Source organism: Nyctibius grandis, chromosome 7 (genome assembly GCF_013368605.1).
Source record: "Nyctibius grandis isolate bNycGra1 chromosome 7, bNycGra1.pri, whole genome shotgun sequence".
In the NCBI taxonomy this organism is placed as follows: domain Eukaryota; kingdom Metazoa; phylum Chordata; class Aves; order Nyctibiiformes; family Nyctibiidae; genus Nyctibius; species Nyctibius grandis.
The window spans coordinates 233,058-259,159 of record NC_090664.1 but is presented as its reverse complement, the minus strand read 5'-3'; the positions used below and the strand labels follow the sequence as shown (position 1 = coordinate 259,159).

At 41.6% G+C, this 26,102-nt stretch overlaps 1 protein-coding gene across 2 annotated transcripts in view; it reads right to left on the bottom strand.

Moving 5' to 3' along the window:
• Positions 1–26,102, bottom strand: part of TRAK1 (trafficking kinesin protein 1) — a 109,579-nt gene that overhangs the window by 59,772 nt on the left and 23,705 nt on the right. For both annotated transcript variants that reach the window (XM_068405354.1, XM_068405355.1), the window contains exon 3: positions 11,179–11,373. In XM_068405354.1, the coding sequence (XP_068261455.1) occupies positions 11,179–11,373 (195 nt within the window). The remainder of the gene's footprint in view (positions 1–11,178; positions 11,374–26,102) is intronic.

The following is a 26,102-nucleotide window of genomic DNA, read 5'->3' as shown; positions in this document are numbered from 1 at the left end:
CAGTTACGCATACTCACAAGGCAAAAACTGCCCATGCTATTAAATGCAATTAAGGCTACACTGTTAAAATACTGTCAGAGAAATATAAAGGTTCCTATGGCAACACTAACTCAATTGCTCTGCATATAAGCTATTTGTTCCACTTGTATTATCTTTGTCCAAAAGGTAATTTCGGTCTGCTAATGCTATTAAACAAGCATTTAAAATATAAAGAATGAACATGGCCTACCAGCTGAAACCGCTGCAGGAACTCTCTCCTTTGTATTTCCCGACATTTAAAACAAAGGAAGACTTCAACATGCTAGAATTTTCTTCTCACTGTCCTCCCCCCTGCACACCACTACCCTCTCACCCCACTGCAATGAGACAGGATAAAAACAGTTCAAGGCAGGAGTTTGGGGGGTTTTGTTTGTTTTATTGATATTTTTCTACAGAGCTGATTGTAAACACATTGGTGTAATCCAGAAAGGCATTAACTTTCTGTGGAGAAAATCATTGTGTGGTCAAGTGATTTCAGAACTCCTCAGAAGACCTGGGAAGATGGGATAAGTGTATGACCTCCCCAGCATGAAGACTGAAACTGGACAGACAGAATACTATATATCGAGGTATCCACACTCAAGCATCCCTTCATTACATGAGCAATTGTAGCTTTATGAAGCGAGGGCTGGAAGGGGTGTCAAGTTGGACGGGCAAGTCTGCCTGGGCCAACAAAGCAGCTGCATACTTGCAGAGCCCTCTTTCAACCTCTGCAGCTCTACTTTTCCTCCTACAGCTGTATACCGGACTCCACTTACGTACAACTTACCAGAACAGTACGTGTTTCTGGTGGGCTGCTCCTACAAACACTAAACCTCTGTGTATTCAGATCTCCACACTATAACACTGTATTTGACTGGGCTGTTCCTGTGTTACTTGCCTAAAAGTTCCTATCAAACTTGAGATTAAGAAATATTTCAGGTAATAGGTCTGTGACTATAAGGAACTTACTTTTTCCTATTCCAAAGCTAAATACAATTAATCACAGTCATTTGGCATTCCCTTCCAGCTGCTGGATTTTGTTCTATTTTTCTATGTTTAGTTTTAAAACAAACAAAAAAACTTTTATTTGTTCGCCACAGAGCAAAATACACAGACTAATAAAGAACTCTACAGAGTAGCCAACTCTGATCAGCTAGACTGGGCGCTCCTTAAGTTTGAAGTTACAAACGGGTTTTATTAGGCAGAAAAAATGGCTTGAAAAGCTCACAAGCCCTCTCCTCCTTCCCTTTTGCTGCAATAAATCCACGCCATAGGTCAACACTAAACTAGCCTGCCAAAATTAACCAGGTTATAAAATCACACAAACCCTTTTCCTTGTTTGAAGGGAATTTTTGATAAAGATAACTTCAACTACCCCATTTATAAACATGGCCTCTCCAAGAAAGTTGCAGCAGGACACTCAAGAATGCAGTGAACCATGTTGCTAGAGTGCAAACCAGCAGCAAGTCACCTCTGCTGGCAAATAAAGTATGCAAAGAACGTCATTATAAAGTATGTCACTATAAATCCTGTGTTCCCATGCTTAGTCATTCTCAGCTTTCTTCTCCAAACCTTTTCCAACTCCAGGAGGATCCTTTGAGAGTGAACACTGGAGCTGCACGGAGTATTTCCATAGCAGCTGCAACCGTGTATTACCTCCCATTTGGTTAACTCAGGGTCACATTTCTTCTCTTGACTACAGCATCACATCAGGACGTGTTCAGATAATTAAACACTATATCCTTTCATTATTTTCTACAGTCACCAACGCAGTCGCCACCACTCAGAGTAAAATTGCCAACCCATTAACATTGTCTGGAGTCCTTGTTATTAGAGGAGCAGCTGTACAGTCCACCACTACACAATGCATATTGTTACTAGTCAGGTGGTGGCACAATACTTACTTTGCAAACTGACATTTTTTAACTGACTTTAAAAAAATAAAGTTATTAAAGAGCATTAAAAAGGAAAGCAAGCATATTTAGAAGCCCAACTGATTTTCAAGGACAGGCTGGCATACTGTTATTTCTAAATTGGGATCTCATTTACTGAAGTGAAGAGTTACTGGTGTTTCACCTTCTAAAAGAACACTGAACAGGAGTCATCCCGTGACTGCACATTCAGTAAGAGTAAACAACTCTGCAACTTAGGACAGAGGTCTCTTCCAGTGCAGTATTTTGTTCAGCACGAAGTCACTGTGGCTTGCTTAACCTGAAAAGAGCGGAACCAGAGCAGTGAAAGCGTTGTATCAGCAGCTTTCAGAATTGGTATTTAGAAAAACAGGTGATTGACTCTCCTTCATCAAAATGGGATTACTATGCAGAGCTTCAAAATGGTACCGGTACTTCCCACAGATGGGAAAGAGCTGGTCCCTCCTGAACACCACAAGGGCACACTGACCTCACCTGGCACAGACAAAAGACTCCTGTGATGCAGAGAAGAGCCTAACTGTTCTCCCACTGAAACAAAATGCTTTAACGTGAGACAGGGGCAGACAGATGAAATTAAATTACTTAAGGACAAAAAACTATTCTCCACATGAAAGGATTATTTCTCCCTTCTCCCAAATTATTACTGGAGAGTACTAGATTTGCATTTGTATACAATCAAAACCGCTGTGGTCTTCAGCAATCCACCTGCAAAACCAGCTGCATGGTTTAATCAAGGTATCACCGGCCATACTTAGACACTGTAAATGAGACCATGACAGCAAGGATGGACATTTAAGAGTATACACCCCTATCCAGCATAAAGGAAAGAAGAATAAAGCTTTAAAGAGTTAGATTTTGTAAACTGTTCACCACCTGGAAATAATGTAAACTACAATCTCTGTTCTTTTGTGGTTGTATTTTTCCTGGAGACAACAAAAACATTTGTAAAATGAAGCTGAACTTAACATCATGCTTGACCGGAGACACAAAAAATTACAGTAGCATGGTTATGACGTGCTCTTCTAACAAGGAAAGAAAAAAGCCACTGACAGTCATGACTGCAGCTTCCTGGGAGAGGAAAGGAATGCAAGTCGCATCACACTGAAGGAATATAGAATCAGGGATCCCAGAACTGGACCCAGCACTCCAGGTGTGGCCATATCAGTGCTGAGTAGAGAGGAAGGATCACCTCCCTTGACCTGCTGGCAACACTCCTCCTAATACAGCCCAGGACACCATTAGCCTTTCTTGCAGCAGGGGCACATTGCTGGCTCACATTCAACTTGGTGTCCACCAGGGCCTCCCAGGTCCTTTTCTGCAAGGCTGCCTTCCAGCCAGTCAGACCCCAGCACGTACTGGTGCATGGGGTTGTTCCTCCCCAGATGCAGGACTTTGCACTTCCCTCGGCTCAGGTGCCCAAGGCTCTTCTTGACTCATTTCTCCAGCCTGTCAAGGTCCCTCTGAATGGGAGCGCAATCCTCTGGTGTCTCAGCGACTCCTCACAGATCCTGTCTGTGTCTCTCATCCTCCCTGATGCTGTGCAGCCTGCTGACTTCTCTCAACTTCTCCACTTGGCGACAGCTCTTCAACAGCAGCAGACCTCCTGCACAAAAGAAGGCCACCTCTCCCTACCTCAGGGAGAGGACCCTACGCACTCCCGGCAGCCTGGGACTTGCAGGGCTGTGACCACCATCTGAAGCTCTGTCTGGGTTGAAGCCTCTGCCCTGGCAAGGACAGGTGCTCCAAAACCTGATGAATGCACCCTGTGGCACATCACCACCATACCTGAAGGTTTAGGCTGTTCTGAACTCAGATGAGGACCTCTTCTTTGCACCCTTCCACACAAACTGCTGCATCTGTTGGCTGTCTCTGGGAGCTGTGCTCCAGACCTGGCTGTTACTCAGGGGTCTCCCAAGCACCAGCTAAAAACATGCTCAAACATCCCTAATCAGCAGCAGCTGCAATGAAGGCTCCAAGCACGCTTGGATCAAGGGCAGCTGACAGCTGCTCAGAAGCCACTAGAGCTTCCTCAGGCCCACATCCCTGTGGCTCCCCTTCCCTTGCCCTTACCTGGCAGCAGCAGACACCCTCAAGTTTCTCAGAGGGTTCCCAGATGATCCTGGTCCCTGTCCCCAGAAGCTCCCAAGGCAGAAACCAGACTCTCGCGCAAAGTGCCGCGTCTGTTCACTGCCTCTGGTAGCTGCGCTCCGAGAGCTGTGCTCTAGGCCTGGCTCTTACATACACCTCTCCCCAGCCACCAGCCTAAAGGGTGCTCCACATTCCCTAATCTGGAGGCAGGGAGATGGAATGTCACTTTGCTGTATCATACACTCACGCAGCACATTTTAGACTGGCTTAAAAGGCACTCTGCCTCAAGAGTTTAATGAGGCTGGCGAGATGACATCTGATTTATTTGATTACGCTTTAGGGCCTGATCAGTTTTATTTTGTTCATTTGCTAGGGACTGGCTCAGTCTTCAGTCTGAAGCATATGAAGAAAATAATGACAAAGATATGCTTTGGAGTTTTGAAATTTAAAAGAATAGCTGCAGCCCTAATACGCTCTTCAGTTCCTCCCAAAAGTTATCTTCACCCAAGTGCGAAGACTACATTTCCTAATTGCCAACTAAATTTTAAGAATTAATTCTCTGCATCACCTATCCTGAGCTATAGCTTAAGTCTCCCCAAAAAGCTGCTAATAAATTAAAATGCTTGGATATTTAAATATTCATCTTTCTACCAATATCTTCAAAAATTAATTCAAAAGGAAGGCTAAGTAGCCTTGCGACCGTTCTTTTGAGTGATGCTGCCCAGCAGATTCTGTGACTGCCAGCCTTTGTGGTTGGGGATGGGACTGAAGATCTCAAAACCAAAAAGCCACAGGAAGGCAGAAAACTGTGCTCTAACAAGCCACAGCAGCAGAGCTAAGGGTCACTGCTGACTCTTCCCTGTATGGATCAATACAGAGGGAAGCTCACCGCATTTCCACCAGCAGGCCATAAACCAGCATCAACCTCAGCATGTAGTGCAAAAACTGCAAGGACAGTTTTCATAAGTCGTTCAGAAATCAAATGCCCTTCTTGCTTAAGTGCTCAGATTTCAAACCTCCCATCTTCACGCAGAAGAGTCCCAATGACAACACTCGGGGTGCAAGCCTTGCGAAGCTGGACAGAATACTATCAAAAGTCAAAAGCAAGATTTTAAAATTCCAAGCGTAACTCTTGTTGTCAGCTCACCTGAATTCCAACCAAAACCAGGGAGTTGTATAAAAGGAGTCCCGTAGGAATGAAAAAGCCAACTGCAATCAGTATTTTGCCTAAAAAGTTTTGATGTAGGTTGTGGAGGGAGATTTAAGACAAAGGATCCAAAAATTCCCTTGGTTACATAGTTTTCTTCTCCACTACGGAGAAATCGACTCAATTTACACTAGGCAAGACCACCGCTCCTGTTACAGGATCTTGCCACATACATCTTCCACGCTATTAAAAGGAATTTAGGCAGTATAAAACCTTGCTGGAAACGGCAGAACATTCCTAGCCTCAGCATGATAAGGTTGCAGTGTTTGAGAGGCATTTTTACTTAAATAAAAGTTTGCCTTCCACAGCGAAAAGCATACAGGGGTACCCAGGATTCTCATAATAAGGACAGAAGAACAGTCCTTGTTACTGCAACATACCAAGAAAGCAACAATGAAAGTTTTTTTCAGAAATCAACATTTTGCAATTGTAAAGATTAAAATATCATCCAAGTATCACAATGAATTTGAGAAATCTGAAGGTGGCACTGCAGAAGTTATTTTAGCTCATTTTATAAATCTGTAGCATTATTATCCTTGATTTATCTTGTATTACAACTTACACAACATTTAAATAAGCCTACGAGAACAGTACTAGTGAGCAAAAATATAACATCTGAATACGAAGAAAAACTAGTTTGTAAATTTGGTTTACTGGCAGAGAACAGAGATATGCTCAACAGAGAACCTAGGTTTTCAGTAGTTACTGAACTCACCATATGCACACACACATCCACCCCCCTCAACAGTCTCATTGCTTTTTGATTTTAATAGGTCACTCCTTGACTCAGTTGTAACCACTAGAGACAGCTGGAAAATTAAGCAGAACGAGTTCAGTAGACTGGAGAACCAGACGAGAGTCAGTATTAAAGTGCACATCACTGGCATACAGCACCCTGGCACCCAAGAAATGAGCACAGCATAAATACTTGCCCTGTACAGACTTTTATGTGACAAGTCTTGCTAGTCGGGAACTCAGTAAGCAAACGAGTTCCATTTACAGTTCCTCACTATACACAGGCTGCAGAAGATACCTCATTTTACCGAAAACCTTCCCAGACCACAGTGGCTTCCCTACTCTGTCTTCACATTGAAGCTCTCTCTTCCTCCAGCCACACTTGTGCTTAACTTCTAGTACATGTTCAATGCTTCTTTTCATATTTTAAGGAGAAATAATAGAATACAAGAACAAATGGCATTTTGTGACTATCACGTTACTTTTGATAACAGTTGTACTCCATGCACCCTTTACAGTTGTACTCCATGCACCCTTTACAGTAGGGTCTAATATGTCACTATGCTCTATTAAAGATGGATACACAAACCCAAGGCGCCCCAAAGAAGCAATTAACAAAAAAAATCAGGAACCAAAACGGAGATGTCCATTAAGACAGTGGCCCTGTTAAAAGCATTTACACTCTCTTCATTTGGCAATCCAGAGAAGAGAATTTATCTTTTCACTCAAAAATGACTGAATATTTTCCTAAATTCAAGTGTTCCCTTGTGATATGCTTCCTATGGTAAAAGGGAAACCCAGCCCTCCCTGTCCCTTGAAACAGCACCTGGTCAGTCACAGTAAAACAAGCACGTGTGAGCACTAATAGCTACTAATCTACTTTTTAACTGAATGAAAATGCATCCGTATACTTTAAAAGCTTGACAATACACGACTTGGGACACCCATCAGCCCTTCAGAAAACTCCATCATTTCAGTGCTCCTACTTTGAAGGACAGCAATGCAGCTGCCTGTTACCTCACGTGCTGAATCACTCCTGGAAGTGATACTGCTCATGGATTCTCTCCTGGGAGCAAACGCAAACACCGATGAACTCAAACTAAAGAATACTGTCACTGCAAGTGATTTAGATTCTTTCACAGATAATGGTCTTTGGAGACACCTGAATCTATCCAAACCACCACAGAGCCTCTCCTATTAAATGTATTATTCAGACACTAAAAATCACAGGCAAACAGGTATGCAGTGTGACAAGTTCCCTGTTAAGAAGCCTGGTTTATAGAAAAGGAGAATACTAGATGGACAACGAGAACAATTAAAAATGCGCAATGGGTATGTGTGAACATGGAGGTTTATGTGCCTAATACAGCAATCGTGTACTATAATTCATACACAAATGTCATTTTAAACAGCAAATAAATTCTTTGGAAGTACAGTTCTCGGAGAGAGACAGTCCATGGGGAATCAGAGCACTGTTTTCAGAGTGCAGCTTAAAATTTCGGTTTGGGGTTGCAAATCAATTAGAGCTTTTTACACAACCTTTTTGACAAATCAGCTTTCTCCCTTTCATGTTGCCACTCTAAAGTGGAAACAAATGAAGACGATAGTACAGTTTAAAAGGCATTTATTTTCAGAATCAGTTTAATTACTAGGCTTAAGATAGCCACACTTTTTAATCAACTTCAGGGCACTTCATAAGACTTAACCAAAAATGCATTTGAGGAATTATTTTGAGTAGAGGTTTAAAATTTGGTCACTGTATTTTAAAATTCTTTCAAAAGGATAACTACAAATCCAATTGTACATTGATACACATATACTATATATATTCATTACATATGCGTATCTACACATGCTTTTTTTAATGTGTATATATTTAGAACACCCTACTTTCCTACTTCTGTGGGCCTTGAAATATTTTTAAGTAAACCACTACTGAGGTTCAAAGGTTCAGACATCTATCTTGTTCAAAACTTATAAAATGAGTCAGGACAGAGCTGGAGATATGGGCCACAATCAAAACAGAGGTTAAAGAGTCACTGAGTATGGTGACTGGCCATGAATTTGTTCAAAACCTACAGCTGAAGGAAGGAAAAAAGCTGCTCTCAATTACCACCCCCCCCACAAAAATCAACCTCCACTGCTCTTGGGGGGGGTGGGAATGCCATTATAACTGGTGGAAAAACAAATGTGTTCCCCTTCCCTGATTCCAGCTGTTCACAGTTGGTACCTGAACATCATCAGAACAATGACTTACAGTGCGAGACTGTCACTATTGTGTTACCACTCAGGCTATTGCCAACCCAAGCAGTTACACCTTAACTGGTGTGGTGAGAGGTTATAAAACCTTGCTCTTCCTGATAAGCTCTCTCCCTAAACGTCAGGAAGCCTTACAAAAGACATACTTACATATATTAATAATGCACAATATTTACATACATTAAAACATGCACAAACATCCCCCATTGTCCAGTATTTCTCGGTCTGCGAACATTTCCTGAATAAAGCCACAAGTCCCTTCCTCCCTGTTACACCCTGGCTTTGAAGCTGATCGACACTGCAACATCCCAGGAACCACAAGCAATCAAGAGACTTAATTCCACACCTAAAAGTTCTAATATTAATTTGAATTATCTTTGCACGTCTCCAAGAAGCTTGAAGAAGGTAAAGCAACGATCTGTGCGTGTCATGCATTTTAATTCTGATAAAAGTATTTATTTTGCAGCAAAACCTTTTCTGTTGCAGCAAAATCAATGAATTCTTCCTTCGGTTAAGGAAAGCTTTGACAGATTATGAAATTTCTTTTTTTTTTTATTTATTAAATTTAACCACATCCCTAGAATTCTTAGACCACAAGGATACTGTTTTGAAAACAGCAGAAATTTGTAAGATTATACTAAAACTTTCCAACTGACAAGTCACAGTATTTGCTGAGCCCCTCGTCAAGGTTTTTAAAACAAACTGAACAGGTACAGGAGGAGTGCCTGAATTGCAGCACTGAAAATGAATCATTGTGCAAGCAGCAACACCCTGGAAAACACTCTCCAAAGTGATGATGGTACAATTCACGGGACTGTTCTGCCAACTTAAAATAACATTTTCATATCCATAGTTAATTTTTCCATAAACCAATGTTTACAATCAATGCCATAATTTCCAAACATGCGAAAGTTTTATGGTCTTGCACTCTCGCGTATAGAGGCAGTATATGACTTGTTCACTGTAACTGAATGAGGGTAAAGTCAGAGATCTCGGCTTCCAGAATATCAGTCTAAGGCTCAATCCTAATTTGCTTAAACTTCTTGAACTACTGTCTATACACAAGTCTCTGTATATAAGCAGTACGGAATAAACTTTTCTTCATGGAAGTTCTCCTTGCTCAGTTCCTCTTCTTTAAGCAGTTATTTCCCAATGAACGCAGAAAACATACGTTGGGGCAGGGATCACACTCATGAAATGTTTTTATTCAAGCCATTTGATTGGATGAAACCTTAATCACAGCAACATGGTAAAGTTGCAGTCATGCTTGTAAGCTAAAAGCTGGATAAAATTGTTTAAGTACTCACAGTTACAGGCAGCTCTGCTGTACGTAGCTTCATTTGTGTCCATCCCCAACAGTCATGCACCACTGCAAGTGACAGGCCCCGCCAGCGCCTCAGCTGGCAGTTAGCGTGCTTCCATGGGCGTCTTTTGCCTTCCCTGCCCCACTAGTGAAACATCTTTCCCATGGTTATTGCAACAGTCCACCCGCACAGACAATCTTATTCATGAGACAGGACTAATGTGGTTACTAAAGGCTTTGGAAACCTGACATTTCAAAACACTTCTTTAAGCCAAGTTCTGCCACCATTGTAATACCACTAATGGACCGATACACAACAAGGAGTTGTACAACTGATTCCATAGATCAGCTTCAGCTCGCCTTTCCTCCTTCCCACTGTTTTTGTCTGACTGGGGGGAGGTGGAGAGCATATGTAAGCTATTTACTAAAATACTTAATGCCTTCTGTTGAAGCATTATAGTCAGGAACTCAGTTCTTCATATTCTTAGTGCTTTTCTTTACCAAACTCACTCCTTACCAAGGGAATTCTCCAGGTGCTTCAAAGTGCAATGAAGCCATATTTGCACAGGTTTGTGTTGAGCCCTGTAACTCATCTGAGCTCCACAGTGCCTCAGTAAGTCTACCTAAATCTATCTACTACTACAATCTATGTAAATCCACTACTATGTAAGTCTAACTACTATAGCTTTAGCAAATAACCTATTAGCTTGATACTCTGCAGACTATTTTAACATGCAACACAAGCAGAAGTGCAACAAAACTGCACCTTTATGTGAAACCATGGAAGGGGAAAAAAATCATTTAATCATACATTACTCAATGAAGTAATAACTACAGGATGAATCACAGAAGTCTTCTCTACTTGCACTGCCAAGTCAACACCCCCAGGGGCAGAACCCAGAGAGGCGTGAATCCATTCACCATGATAAAAGCATCTACTGGCTCAAAAAAAAGAATGAAAAACCAAGAAGCTCAGAACACTACACAATTTCCCTCCAGGCACAAAAGGGACCCTTTTGTCCAACAGTATGAACATGAACAAAAGAAAGAAGGGACAAACAACCTCAACCAAATGCTCAGTTTTCACAAGTCTCTCCTAGAAGCGAAGCTGCAGAAAAATGATTTGATGTCACGTTGTGATGCTGGCACTCAGTGCCATCAGACAACAGGGCAATGTGTCGGAGAACGTGTTCAAAAAAAGCAAATATGGAAACAGGTCTAAGCTTTCTACATTGTATATGTACAGAAATTTCAGTCTCTTACCAGAGGGATCACAAGCAAAAAGAAGTATTTCAGTTTCACCAATATTTGATAATGTGGAGAGAGATGCATGCACAGAGTACAAATGCAACTGCTGTTTTTGATTAATTGTTTCCTTTGTTTTCTATCTACCACAAACTTGAAGACCAAAGCAATAAATCAAACAGTTCTCTTGCTTTCCACAGTTATAATAGAATTGCAGATACTTCAGAGAAGGTTAAAAAAAAAAAAGGCACTATTTTATTTATTTCTTACATTAAAATATTATCATAATATATTTTATATGATTATAAAATATATATTAATATAATTATATATTTATATAATTTATTGTAATATGTTAAATTATTATAATTTCTGAATTTTTGACTTACGGAAGTATTTCAGGGTCTCTTCTATTTGCTCAGTTGTTAGGTCAATATTTGCATCAGGGGAAATGAGAGGTGTATGAAGCCAGTCGTCATGGTCATAACCATAGATTGTATCTGCTCTTAGCTTATAATGAGGCAGCTGCTCTTCCAGTAGGCTGATGATTTCAACTTCAGGAAGATTGGTACTATTGCACACATCTGGTAAGAAAAAGAGGACAATCTACGTTAGTTACTTTAAACTGAGCACTACACATACAAGCTAGCAAAGATGTCAGCTTCTTTTGGCATCAGCAAGATTCTTCTGCGTGTAGAAAACAGCTAGATACGGTTTAGATCAGTTTAGAAGACATGACTAGCACAAATGATCCCCAAGTAGCGTAATTACTAGCAGAAAACAGAAGGGCATGCTCTTCGGAACAGAAAGCTCAACCTCTAGAAGCAGGGAGTCATCTACTGAAGGTGGAGGGGAATAGAGAGCAAGTGAGCATTGACCAGGACGGGGAGTTACAACCTGGGTTAATGCATGCAGGAATTCACACTTTTGATGTTCTACTTGACGGATTTTTTTAGCTTGCAAGCTTCACATATCTCCTGAACTTGGTCTTTGACCACGGTTCAGTACCACTATATTTTCTGCCTTTGCTGCTGGCAGATTTTTCTCAGGAAAAAGAAATCCAGGATTGCAACAGCAAACAGTGTCACAGTTCTCACCTAAGATGCACTGGTGGAGTTGGCTGCAAGAACTTTCAGGGAATCTTTTGACACTACCTCGACCTGCATTCTGTGGTGTCAGTCCCTCCTTCACAAATACCTCAAGTCAGCACACAGTTTTAAAAAGTGATACCGACAGCCATCAACAACTGCAAAAATGTTGCAATTAAAACTGGAGATTTAAATTTAGGAGAAGAGGGAGCTGGGAAGTTTTAGCACACAAAGTTTCAATTCAACATAAAAACTTTTTCACCATAAGGATGATCAAGCATGGGAACAGGGGTAAAGAGGCTGGAAAATCTCCCATTTTTTGAAAGATTGACAACTTGACTAAATAAGGCCACGAGCACTCACTTTAAAAGACCTGCTTTGAGTAGAAGTCATAACAGATGACCTCCAGAGGTACCTTCCAACCTATATTAAATTTTTTGTGTATGTGCACGTGTGAATGCCCAAACCAGGCATGATCATTTTAAATACATAGATTTTACTTACCATATACAATTAACTACAATATCTTGCTAAATTATTAACAAACAGAGCAACCCCTGGTATGTTTTCCATAAATATGTAGTGCATCAATCTGCATTCCCATTTCTATGCCACTGCAAGCTGGTGAACTAACCTCTGTCAGGGGAGGGGAGGGAGGGGGGAAATGGGGAAGTAACACATACTCTCCTATAGACCAGCAATCACCTCTTTTTTTTATCTTTCTAATCCAGAAATTGCATTGTCATAAGCATCATCCCGAGCACTACAGACAGCAAGAACGTTACTACTCTATCAGACAACAGGGAAGAGGATACAAAGATGAACTCACACTGTTAATCTCCTGCCTATATCCTTTACAGTATCCTATTGATTAAAATTAAAATCCACTTGGGAAAGTCGCATCGTACCTTGTGGTTCAAGGAGTCTGCTATTGTCTACCAGGAGGTGTCCTACTCTGCTTTCGTCCAGGCTGTTCTGCTAACTGTTGTACACACGTAAGTGTGCTCCACACCTCACTGCACCATGTGGATGTGCAAAAATTGGTAGGATTAGGTTCCCACATGTGTAGCAATGCTATTTTTATGGAGCGATGTGAGAGTCAGCCTGCATGCATCATTTTAATAGGTCCTTGCAGCCCTCTCAGAGGACTAACTTACACAGAGAAACAAGACCTGTTTCCCATGTTTCCAAAACTGAGAGCTAACCTGTAACTACAAACCCTTCTTCTTCCCTGGCTACCTTCTTAATTGTCGACAACATCCACCTTAGTGCCTGCAACGATCCGAGTTCAGAAAAGCCAGCTGATCTTCTAAAAAACCTGTTGATGTCAACTACACATTCAAACATACGTGTGTGTGTACATGCATACACATAAAGATTCTTTTATCTATATCTGCATATACAGAGACACACAGATACATTTCTTTGGATTACCTAATTGCTCTCACTGTCAAGAATATGGAGTTCAGGTTTTTGTTTGGGTTGGTTTTGAGGGGGTTTTTTTTGGCTGAAATGTTAGTTCACCTCTTGTGAAGAATGTAAGAGTCTACACAGCCTGACTGAGGTGGTCTTCTTGGGAACAAGGAAATAAAAATGTTTGCAAAATTCAAACCTTTAGTGTCTTTCCGCTTTTAATTAGTAATTCAAAAGAGATGGACTGACTTCATCGATGAAAAGAGAAAGTTTCAGGCAAACAATTCTGCGCAGAAAAGTAAAATGGTTTGCTCTGTCATAAAAAATAGCAGAAAATGGAATGCAAAGAAGTCACCAATAAAATTTAGGATAAAAAAAAACACCAAAAAACCAAACCCCACACATACACATAGAAAAAAAAACAAACACCAAAAAACCAAACCCACACGTATACATACACAAAAGAAACCCATACAGTTTTATTGTGGAAAAGAAATCTACCAGAACCTGAAGGACAGACTGTAAATAAGTAAGAATTATAGTGGAACACAAGTCAACCAAGACAATTTTTCTGCTCTGTCATATAACAAATCTTGAGTGTTTCTGAGCAATTGAAAAGGCCTAGCAACTGGAAAAGATATTAACGAGTAACGGGAAAGACAACTTATTTTGATGCTATTATCATTAACTTCACTGTGATTTTAAGACCTGTATACCAGCAGGAAACAGAGGCAGGCTCGGATGTAATTGCCTATTTAGAAAAACAGGACACTGCAATTACACTTGTGTATGACTAAACATTAGTTCACCGTTTAAATCAGAGCAATATTCTCAGCGCTACAATTACACAGTCTTCCCCTTCGCTCTTCCTCCCCTCCCTTGTCGGAGGTGCAGGCACGTGTCACGAGAAGGTGCGCCGACTAATGCCATCCCCCACCCTGGAGCACCAGTTACGTTTTACAGAGGACCCCGATTGTGCTTCCAGATAGTTTTTATTAATATTTCTGATTAAACTGATTAAAGTTAAATAAGTTCTCAGAACAACTGAGACATCATTTATGTTTTATGATTAAGTTAACTGAAGTCCAGCAGGCATAAAACTGTTGCACCTCCTCTTGCCCTAAATGGTACCTTCATTTTACTGAGTTAAATATAACACCATAAGCCTAAGACAGTTAACTGATCATTAATAAAAATGATACAACAAAATACAGTTGAACTACGTCCTCATAAGTTGCTCTGTTACAGATTTTGGGTTTTGTCTAAGCAATTTTAAACCTGTAGTTTTCTGGACATCCTTGGAAAACGAACTTCTACAAGCAAATTATAAAAACTTAAATAGCTAAATGAATTATGAACTCATGATTCTTACTAAAGTGTGGGTCATTCCAGGTTCTGCTTTTGAAAGAAGAGTTAAGAAAGATTTTCTAAGGCTCTTGTGTACTGTAGAAGTCTGCAGCTTTCAGCACTTTTTAGAAATAGTTATATATAAACAAAGGAAATTTGTTAATTCTTTTCCACCCTATTTTTGCAAGCAATGCATTCCAGTGCTTTGCTATCTTCGTAGCTTAAATGTGGCACACGTACAAACGCCCTCACTTCTTTTTGGTGCAAAATATATTCTTCCATGCCCTGTTCCTCAGAGGATGAAGTTCCTCAGTCTGCTTTACAGGAGTTTTTGACATTATTCCTCCGTATGTGTTCTAAATGAGAATAAGCCAAATTCTGTCAGAGATTTTTCCTCTGATGATTTTGTTGTTTCATTTTCTAATCCACTCTTTCAATAAGCAAGATACAAAACTGGGCAGAACACTCCCATTGAGCTCTCTTCTGCATTTTTTCTTCCTACTTCAGTACTTCTTGGGTAATTATTAATGGATTACTTGTTAGCTTGTTCCATATCTTTTCATACATTGGCATTTGACTGACTGGTGTATTCCCCCCTGAGCATCTCAAACCTCTCTACCACCTCCTCCCCAACTTCAGACAGACGCTAAAGGTTTACTGGTTGTTTCAGCTTGTCGACATTTCCTTAGAGATATTTTATTAGACTTGCTGATCTGGAATACCTTTGACTATTCCATCCATTTAATCTGTTCCCTCTCTTCTAGCCAACACTTCTATCCATTTAAAAAGCACAGTAAGTTAATTTTTCTTTGTGGAGATTGAAATGAGGGTGGCTTGTTCGTTTGTAAATTATCTGGGTAAGAAAGAGGCATAATTTTTAGGTCAACCAAGCGAGGATGAGACTACATACACTTGGTTATTTCGGGATGTACACTTACACCCCTCCTGCTGACAAGTGAGCAAGGAGCTGATCAAACAGAGTGAGAGGTCTAAAACAACGGGAGCTGACTGTGTCGAAGGGGCACAGCACCACACGGACTGCCACTCCTCCTCTGGGCACATAACATCACCCAGATCATGAGACATTGTGCAGGGTGCTGTCACCCACTGCCATTTTCACCCTGCACTCACGTAGCCATGCAATACACTGCGTCACTTCCCACACAGCGTTGAACATATATTTAGCTGTCAGTGTTATTTGGACAGGAGGAACTACGCCAGCACCTCATGACCAAGCAATTCAACCTCAGTTGAGCCAACTTCAACCCAGGCTAAGTTCAACATGAACCACACATAGACAGATGTGAAGATCTCATTCCAAACAACATGGTCACCTAAAGCTGCTCACCTGTCAAACTCCATTCCCCACCAGGCTTTTGGGTTTCACCTGTTTACAGCCATGACTGAACAGTCATACATTACTGTAGAAATGAAACCTAGCTTGACTGATAAACAACGAGCACCTATTTCAGCATCAACTTCACATAAAAGCAGTGATAAATTCAGAGAAAAGAACCTAAAATGAAGAGAAGGGAAAAGGGACAGGGAGGGGGGCATGACAAACAAAAAAAAAGCCCCAAAACATACACAAAATACATACACAGAGAAAAACTCTACAACTCTCAAAGCCTGGTATCTACAGGAGTTTTTAGAAACACAATACAACACAGCTGATCAGTACAGTCATTGCATGGAACATAAAATACTTAGTTTCGGTCTATCTGAATTCTGGTCCGAACCATCCTCAAACTTTATGGTTTTATTGGTTTGTTTTCAAGCAGAGGCTCGCCTTTCAAGGTTGAAAGGACTTCCAGGTCTCTACAGAACCTGCTGGCAGTGGATACTGCCACCTGCTGTTAAGTAGTACCTCATTACCCGAACCCCTAAACCACAAACGACACTTTGTCAGCCAGCTTCTCATTTACAGCCTATCGCTGTAACTGGAGCAAACCAAATTCTCATAAACCCAACCCTGCCATGACCCGTGCTAGGGCCAGGGCTGTGCTCAAGAAGGGACAGGCCAGAACACACAAGTCAAGAGAAAGGAGACCGTAAGAAAACTACCCAGAGGCTGTATCATTCCCAGAGAACCATGCTCCAGAGCTGTGGTCCTGATGGAGGCCAACACCTTGCAAACAGCTCAAAGCAGCTGTGCTACCCTGAAGTGCCTCCTCTGAGCAAAGGGAAACAACTGCTGCACAGAAGTGGTGTGTCCAGCAGAACAGCAACACTCTACGTGTGACCTTGGGGAAGCGCTGGGCTGCTTGGCAACTTTCAGAACACAAACTTCGGTCATCAGGTTGTGTCACCCACCCACCCTGAACATCTTCCAGGGGACTCCACTGTATCACCACCCAGCAGCTGGTAGTCAGGCACAGCCAGGAAGAGGCAGTCTAAATACCCTCTCCTTCTTAAAAAAATTTAGAAAAGGCCCAGCAAAAAAGAAGAAAAAGGCCAAAAGTCTCAGTAATCACTTGCAGGCAAATTCTTTCATTTCTCACAACAGATTTAAAACTTCATAACTTGTAGCAACCTTTTGAGGCAGTTGGGGAAAGGGAAGTAGATAAGAGCACAGGAAGAAAAACAAGATGAGAGAAAACAAGGAAACCCTCTGGAGAAAGCAAGATGACCTTCAGTCTAGTATGGAGCCACCTATTCCTCTCCCTGGCTTCCCGTCCTGTCCCACTTCCCCACACACACATTACACTTCCCCTTGATACTTAGCTCACTAAAATTTAAAACAGAGAAACTTAAAAATTCTTTGAAAATGGCTGGTCAATAAAAAGCAAACTGTTTTTTTAAAAAGCACAAAATACCTGAAAATGGTCAATTCCAGCGCTGGCTCCTACTAGTTAAGTAAAAGGAATGTTCTCGCAGAACAGGGCTACTGCATGGAGGCTAAAGTCCAGCCACATGTAATGCACGAAATTAAAGTTCATCACCTTGAGGCTATCTCATGCTAAACACTAGTGAATCTTGACTGCTGCTTTTGCTTCATGTAATGCATATACACACAGAGAACCCAAACTGGAAGTCTGTGTCCCTTCTCAGAAGCCAAGGATCAGTAAGCACTTGGCAACTTTTGTATCCCTGCATGTAAAATGACATAAAAATCTACAGTACGTGTACCTTCACACAAGACAGCATTACATTTTCTACTATTTAAGTAGGACGTTACCTGTTTAAAATTCTCAGTGTATTCAGTATCCCCCCCCTTTTTTTAAAAGGGTGAAGAAATACGCAACTCCATAACGTGAAAAGTCATCCCATTCCATTGGGCCAAGAAAATTCTGGAGACTCCTTCCGAGAAAGGCCCCTAATCTAGCTCAAAAACCAACCAAGAGGCCATGACTACATTCTTCTTCCTCAGCAGAGCACAAAACTAAAGCCTAATCATATTCCAGGGATGGAAGCAAGAAAGATGGTCTTTCTCTACATGCTTTTCCAGCAGATATTTCCTGGCTGCTTGTCAGTCCTCTCAACTCACTGACTTGCCCAAAGGGAAAGATGGCCTTAGGATCCTACACATCACAAGTCTCATCACTGGCTGCAAAGCCAAACCGCTGGAAGAAAACCTCTCCAACAGGAAAGCTGTCTCATACCTTTAAAACTCAGACTCCCCAAACAGCCATGGCAGCTTCTGTAACTTCACTGGCATGACAGGATTTCGGAATTGCAAGTCCTGCTACACCTTTAACCAAACCTATTTAAGCAGAGGTTCTTCTGCCTCTAAACATGGAAAATACTGCACACAATCCAGTCTTCCATGGGAAAAGAAAAGACTCCACGCCAACCTCGGACATTCTGGGCTGCCACAGCAAGGCTTCAGCTGGCCTGTAACAGTACCACCCACAGCACTTTCTCTCTTGCACACATAGATCTCAACTGGACTTCCCACCTTGTGTAGGTGGGGCACCATGGGAAAGGCAGGCGGTATTTATGGTAGCCAGGTGGGCACAGTCAATTATGGAAAAGGAATTCTGGATGAGAAGTCCAGACCGTGGAGAATGAAGCACCCAAACAGGGATTCTCATCATCTTTATATAATACCATGTGTCACTTCAGTTGTCTGTCACTTCATATTTTAATTCATACAAACATGCACTTATAAGAGCAAGGACAGAAGCAGAAAGGAGAAAGACTTCAAGGGTTTGGTTTTCTTCTCCTCTCCCACCCTCTTTCCCCTAAACAAATCCAGCTTCATCACTGGGAAAGAAGTCCTTTCTCCCCAGAAGTTTTAAAGGATTTGTGCAGGGTAGGGAAGCTGCACAAACATAATCACAATTCTTCCTTTGCTACAAACGAGAATTAACGAATAATGCTCTGCAGGAAAAATCATTCCATTGACCAGGCTGCCAGTTGAAGTGGAAGAAAAAAATGCTGTTCCTTCAGTGCTGCCACACCAGGCACTGGCCAAGTTTGTCTGTGGAGTGGACAAGCAACAGAATTGTCTTCCCACACAGGCCACTGGGTTCAGCCCATATCTGCATTTTTGGGTACATAAAGCACTAATGTTTCCAGCATGTTACCTTTCTTGGTAGGAAATTCTACTTTAACGTGGCAATTGAAAGCATATTGAAGAAGTAAGCTTGAAGAAAGCTTGGCTTAGCCAAACACACCAAATAAAGACTGGGACAAAGCTGGGAATGTCAAAGCTAACAAAGATAAAACGGCTGGAAACTGCTGGAAACTGTAGTTCCAATGTGAGGAATGTCATTGTTTATTAGGTTAAAGTCTTCCTGCTTTGGTTTCATCCTACACACACATTCCTGCTGAGTATAAAAAGGTGAGACAGATCTTAGTGATGATAAGTGGCCATTAAATGATTAGGTCCCTACTGTACATTATGTCATAAATGTCCACTCGGTATGGAAATGTTTCTCCCTGTAGACAAATGCAGCCATATCATGGTTTTATTTTGCCATTAAACAGAAAATAAAAGGCAACTCCACCAGCATGGCTATTCTTTTAGAGCAAGTACAAAAGCTATTCATGTATCCAAGGCATGCTGGCAACGCTCTGTTCAGCAGCAGTAAGAATAAACACATTGATTAACCATCAGGATCTTCCAGCTGCCAAGACAGACTGAGAGTGTCTCAAAAACCCACTGACAGATCACTGAGTACAGAAAACTCTGAAAAGCAATTGTCCTGCTTCTGCTTGTTGTCCAGCCCAGCTACAAAGTGTGCCAGCCCCTGAACAATGGCTGTCAATGAAGCTTTAGCATCACAAGCAAAACATGAAAAGTAACTCTTATGCAGCTTGCTCTTTACAGATGTTGACTTTAAAAGAAAAATTTGTCCTTTCAACATGGACACATACACATACATTGAGGGAGAAAGGTAAAGCTGCACTCAGGTAGCATGTTACGGAGGTAAATTAAGGAATAAAAGTATTTCCACATATTTAAATACACCAATAATCAAACATAGCTTTTTAGTCTTCCAGTACTACTCAAGTGCATTTCAACAGGAAAACAAAAAAACACAAACCAAAAAAAATCCCCAAAAAATCCACCAGGCACTTGCCTTCAGGAGTTCTTTCTCCAAAGAATAAACACAGAGCACCAATGAATACTTACTGCTCTCGCTTTTCCCTACCCCAAATAAAGCAGACATTTAAGACTGACAAGTGTTTCCCAAAACAAGGGAAATCTAGGAACAAAGTTTGAAAATGTCACACTGGACTTCAGTAATTCCTGCAGTTGCTTTCACAGTGACTCTAGATTTGACAGGTTTACACTAAAAACCATATACTCCTCTTCCTAGTATGTTAGAAGTAAGCAAGAGGGCTGGATAAGGAGCATAGCAGTAGCAGAATTCTGCTGGGGGGGGGAACATAAAAAAAACCCCCAGTAACAAATAAAAAACCACCAAACCACAAAAAGATAATCCTTGAAAGAAAAAAAAAGTATGCCTGGGATATGGAGTAAGAGGTAGCATAACAACCTGTCACAGGAGAGGAATCAGGAAAAACACTAAGTTATTGGCAAAGGGTAAGAGCTGGAAAACAACTGAAGGGAAGCAGAGGGGGAAGGAGGGAAGGAGAAGCTGTGTGAAGTTGCCTGAGAATCCTCCAAAAGCCAGCCAGAAAATTCAGAGGCAATGATGCAGCAGGCGCAGAGAATAAGATCATTTTGTTCGAGTATGCCAGACAAAACTAAAGTCAGACTCACAGAACAGTTCGTCATGCTGAGGGAGCTACCTCATGTTATAGGACTAGCGTTTCTGGCATGCTTTAGAGAAAGAAAGAGTGCCCAGTATTTAGCAATAGCTGCTTACAGGAAGTGGCAGAAGAGCCAGAAGAGACCATAACGAGATGAAGCTTACAGGATTAGACTGATGAGAGCAATAGCAGTGTCAGACTGAGCTAAGAGCCCACGTTCTAAAAGTTTTAAAGGAGAGACTAAGAAAGCTGGGAGAGGAGAAGGCCAGGGTGTGAACTGACGGAGGTTTTTCAAAATCATGAAGATGAAATCACAAGGGGAATGAAGATCTGATATTCACCAAGGCTGCATAACTAGAAAAACAAATACTGGCAGAAACCAGTGAGAGACTGGTTTAAGTACCCCTGCACACACCCAGTAAAAACCATGGAGTCGCATGGTAACACAATCAGCAGGTTCAGAAAGGTTTTACACAAAGTCACAGACAGGGTCCAACGTTAAGTAGACACTAAAAGAATGAGGCAGGGACATACTCTCTGTATCTCCAGTACAACAGTTCTGCACGATGGGTGTACTTATGCTGAGAGTAAACTACTAAGAGTGGTGCACTCGTGCCCTCCATGCCCAACCTCTGCGGTTGCCAGAGTCAGAAACACAGTCCTGAGCCAGTTGGTCTGACCCAGGAGAGCATTTCTTATATTCTTCATTTGAGTTCCAGCTCCACCAAGCAATATCTTACACCTCTTCTCTCATATCAACAAAACTGAGAAAAACATGGAAGAAGTACCCCAAAACAGGACCTGAAAAAGGAGGAAGTGCTAGAGCAAGTTTATGCTGCGCAGGGAAAAACCACTAAAAGAGAAAGGTAACCACAACAGAACTCAGAGCGGAGCAATTCAAAGCTGTTAATAATTATCAATACTTTCGTAACCATTCAATGCTTAGAGGGCAACCACTCAGCCTGTAACAGGCTCCAAACACAACCAGAGCAGTCTGTTCAATATCCTCAGCACACCAAGCATGCACGGTCTGGCGGTGTCTCACGCACCCAAACAGGACAGTCACAGATTTGGTGTTTTCCCATCTCCCGCATAACAGGAGTAAAGCATTTAGTAACAACCTCTATTACCAAAATCCTTAAGGAGTTATCTTGGGGCAGTCATGCTTTGTCAGACTTAGAACAGAAAGAACAGAAACTCAGCCTTTCAAACAAAACCATGAACCTTTGGGTGGGCGAACTGGAATAGAAATTCTACGAGGCCCTAGGCACACCCTTTAAAATGAAGCAACGACAGAAAAAGTGGTCAGAATTACGCTGGTTATCTGTAGGATCAGTCAGTCATAAAAACTGGCTGATGTTGCCATGAAGAGTGGTAACATTTGATGCAAGAGAACAGAAGCTCTGTTTCATATGAGAACATGATTAAAGCCTGAATAAGGATAGAGGCAGTACAAAAATTCAGAGAAAACTTTCTGCACCCAAATGCCTTTGTTGCCAGGAGATTGCATGAGGCTTGAGAGCACGAAAAAGGTCCATTTCTCTGGCTGTTATGACTACCCATCATTGTAGTCAGTGCAGTAAGGGAGAAGTTACACTACCTCCAAGGTCAAACAATACCAGCTCTTCTGAGAGATATTTCCCAGCTGAGAGAAAAAGGGATTTCATGGTTTGACCCATCCAGTGATGTAACTCCATTTATATTAAAAAAAAAAAACAAACCAACAACTTGTGTTAATTACGAACAAAACAAGACACGGAACAGGTTATCACCACAAAGAATTTCCCAAGAACCCTTGGGGAGTTGCCCAGAACATGACAGCCAGGGAACGCTCTTACATACATTCAGAAAGAGTAATTAGTACAATGAACAAATGAATCATGCAAACTAATGAAGGCGCTAGGCAATTTAAATCATAGTCCATTCATTCTCTCCTTTTTCAGAGAAGGATGAAGGAAACCTCCATGGCATACTAAGCAGCTAGCTCTTGAATTACGAAGTATATCATGCCAAAATCACAGCAAATAGCAAGTCCTCAGACATGAGAAAGCAGACTGAAAGCTAACTTACTCAAAATGGCTAACAATACTGTTACGCATATTTTAAGAGAAACAAAGGAAAAAAACCCAAATTTTGGCAGCCAGATATCCGTCACAACAGTAAACCTATTCTCTGGTGGTATTTCAGACTTCCATCCCCACTGTAGTCTCCATTTCCACTTCTCCATTTGTCTGACAGCAGCTGACGGACAAGGGAAAAGGCAATCAGAGCAAGAGGCTTTTATCATTCACAAAATTGGACTATTGAGCAACTTAGTGATACTCTGCTTTATCATGTCAAGATTACAGCCCTTCCTGCTTTACAAAAAATGGGACAGCAGGTGTTAGACAGAGAAAGAAGCCCTCAACCCCAGTTAATGTTTCCATCACCACCTGACTGGAAGTAGCCAGGTCTGCGCTGCAATTACAGGAAAGACACAGACATCTCCAAAAGCACTTCGGTTCCCTTTCTGGCAAAAGGGACACTAGATGGTGCTACGTCCATATTCCTGTCTTCACGGTCTCAGATGAAAGGCACCAGCAAGAAAAAGAAAAGTTCAAAGGAAAAAACACCTGGGACAAGGTAGGTGCCTCACACACGTAGTAGCAGCCTGCCACTTCCACGTCATACAGTGCTGCCCCACTGTCCACCAGCCTCGGGACCCGAGTCTCCTTCTGCCCATTTACCTGTAGGAGCTCCACAAATGATAGCAGTAAAAACTCTGCAAGTCAGCCTACGTTGAACTTTTCTCTGAAATCTTGCTAACAAAAACCAAAATGAAGTAATAATTACAAAAAAAAAAAATTACTACTGCAGCTGCTGAACCCATTTTCAGGTTTAATATTATTAGTGTTCAGAAAATACATACTCCACCAGTAACATTTTTTTAATAACAACTCTTAAAACATTCACAAACAAGATTTTTTTTAAAATGGATCAATTGTCCTATTTCATTTGCCCTTCTATGCTCAAATTAGCACAGATTCAGCAGCATCTACTTGCACAGGCATAACACTGCAGTTAGAGCAACTATCAGTTTTCGATCGTTTTACTATCGAATTCAGTGGGAAAGAAGTCTCTTAGGGTGCTGTCCCCCACTCAGAGGTAACACAGGCTGAAGGAAACTTTTCATCTCACTGGTTTTTGTCACCCAGGCCCACCCCTGCAGCGCTCGTTCCCTCGGTTATGCCAACATAACTGCTTTTAGGCCGCACAGTAGAAGAGATCAGAGGTGTGACCTAGCTAAAAAGGAATCCTCCTCACCCCTCTGCCACAAAAGCAGGGGAGAGATTCTATCCAGACTAGCTGCCCAAAATACCTCCGGTTGCACTCCCACAGAAATCTGCTCAAGCACAGTTCTGGGGTGGTTTGGGGACAGGAAACGTTTAAGCCAACCCTGTATCCAAGAGAACATGCTCAGCACAATCAGAACGTGTAACGCACCCCCAGCTACGTTACACCTGCTCCCAGGTCCCAGGCAGGAAAGACTGTGCTGCCGACAGCGAGTGCCCGAGTGCCCCTCTACTGCCAGCAAACACAACAGGGAAAAGAAAAAAAAAAAGCAGCAGCAAGCAGTTAAAATTCTTTGAGCACCAATGGCATTCTTGAAAGTTAAACAGCAAAATGTGCACGGCATGTAATTCATTCTTAGGCTTCAGTTGTACCAGAGTCAACTTCAATTACGTTGCCATTAGCTGGTTATGTTTCAGGAAGCATCACCACACCGCACTGTGACTCAGTTTCCCAGATTTTTCTTAACTGCTCAAGCCTTTATTTGCAAGAATTTTTGCAGATGACTTTTACAGTAGGCTCCAGGTGTTAGTCTTAGACTAAAAGAAAACAGACCACCCTGACTGCTGAATTGGAACATGCCTGCTCTAGGAGGAGTCAAGGCTTGTCATCAGAAGAAAAATTATGGTATACGCAGACCTGATATGAGCAATTTCTTTCTCACTAAATAGTTCAAAAGTGTAAATAGTGCTAACCTGTCAGTCAGGTCTACACAAAGTCTTCATGTTAAAGCCTCTGATAGTCCTTATTCCTCTGCAAGTACTTCTCTTTCTGCTTGTTTCAAGAGTATACGCTGCGTAACAGCATGTACTACTGACAAAGCAGAGATTTTACAGAGGAAGTACGAGACCAGTTCCTAACTCCCCGTTTATGCCCTTTGACAGCTTTAAAAAGCACAGCAAAGAGCTGAAACTCAGAAAAATCCGTTCAAAAAGAAAAAAAAAAGAAAACCAAACCCAGCCTACCAACAAAACCACCACTATTTCTGCTGCAAGTCTTACCATGTTGTCTCCAGGTCACAAACAGTACAAATTTGCTGCTGCAGAACAGCTAATTAATAAAAAAAGCATTATAAGATCAATCAGTAAACCACGCTTGGCTGACAACTACGCAAGAAGAAAGAGATTCAGAAGCTACATCAGGCTTGAAAGAGTGTGAGTCAGGAAGACATGCACTGACCTCCCTTTAACAAAAACTACTTTTAAAAATTAAAAAAGACAGAGTTTGTCCTGCCTTCCAAGGAACCATAATCAAGAAGGCATCTGATTCATGAAAGAAGTTTGTTTTTCCATTTCTGACAACAAGCCCAGACAACGAAGTTAACGTCTTTCTGTTAACAGGGGAGGGAGGGAAGGGGAGACAGGACACAGCCAACAGAACAAAGCACAAGAAAGGTCCTTCTACAAGGGGCCTGGAAAACAGTTATGCTAGCAGGAATGCACCTATGCAGTGTGTAGAGTTTCTAGTCTACCTACCAAGCAAATGCCTAGAGGTCAGTCAAAAAGGTGACCCTTTTATAAACGAGCTCTAAACCCATGAATACAAGGGAGGAGGGATGGAGAGTTAGTTTCTGTTAACAAAACATTCATTTTATGTAGAAGCATACTTGACATCAGTGTTAATCCTGATGCTTGTCTTCTCAAGGGACTAGGGATGGACCTTTACAGCATCTATCCCCTTCTTTCTATTTTCTTTTTTCAGAATATCAGCCCTTAGCAACTACACAACAGTTGGGCTGAGCTAAGTTAAGGCATACTACAAAAGTATCTGTTGATGGTCACCATTAACTGATTCTCTGACCTACAGACAAACCTAGAAATGGCTCAAAGTAATTCAGGATAAAGGTACCTGGCAGTCAATTAGAAGGGCTCCAGTCTTATTTCTACTTTTCTCAGCCCTCTCATTTGTCCCTCCCAAAAACGCAGCTGACTCCTCAAACATTCCCAAAACGCCCTGGAACTCACAAGGTC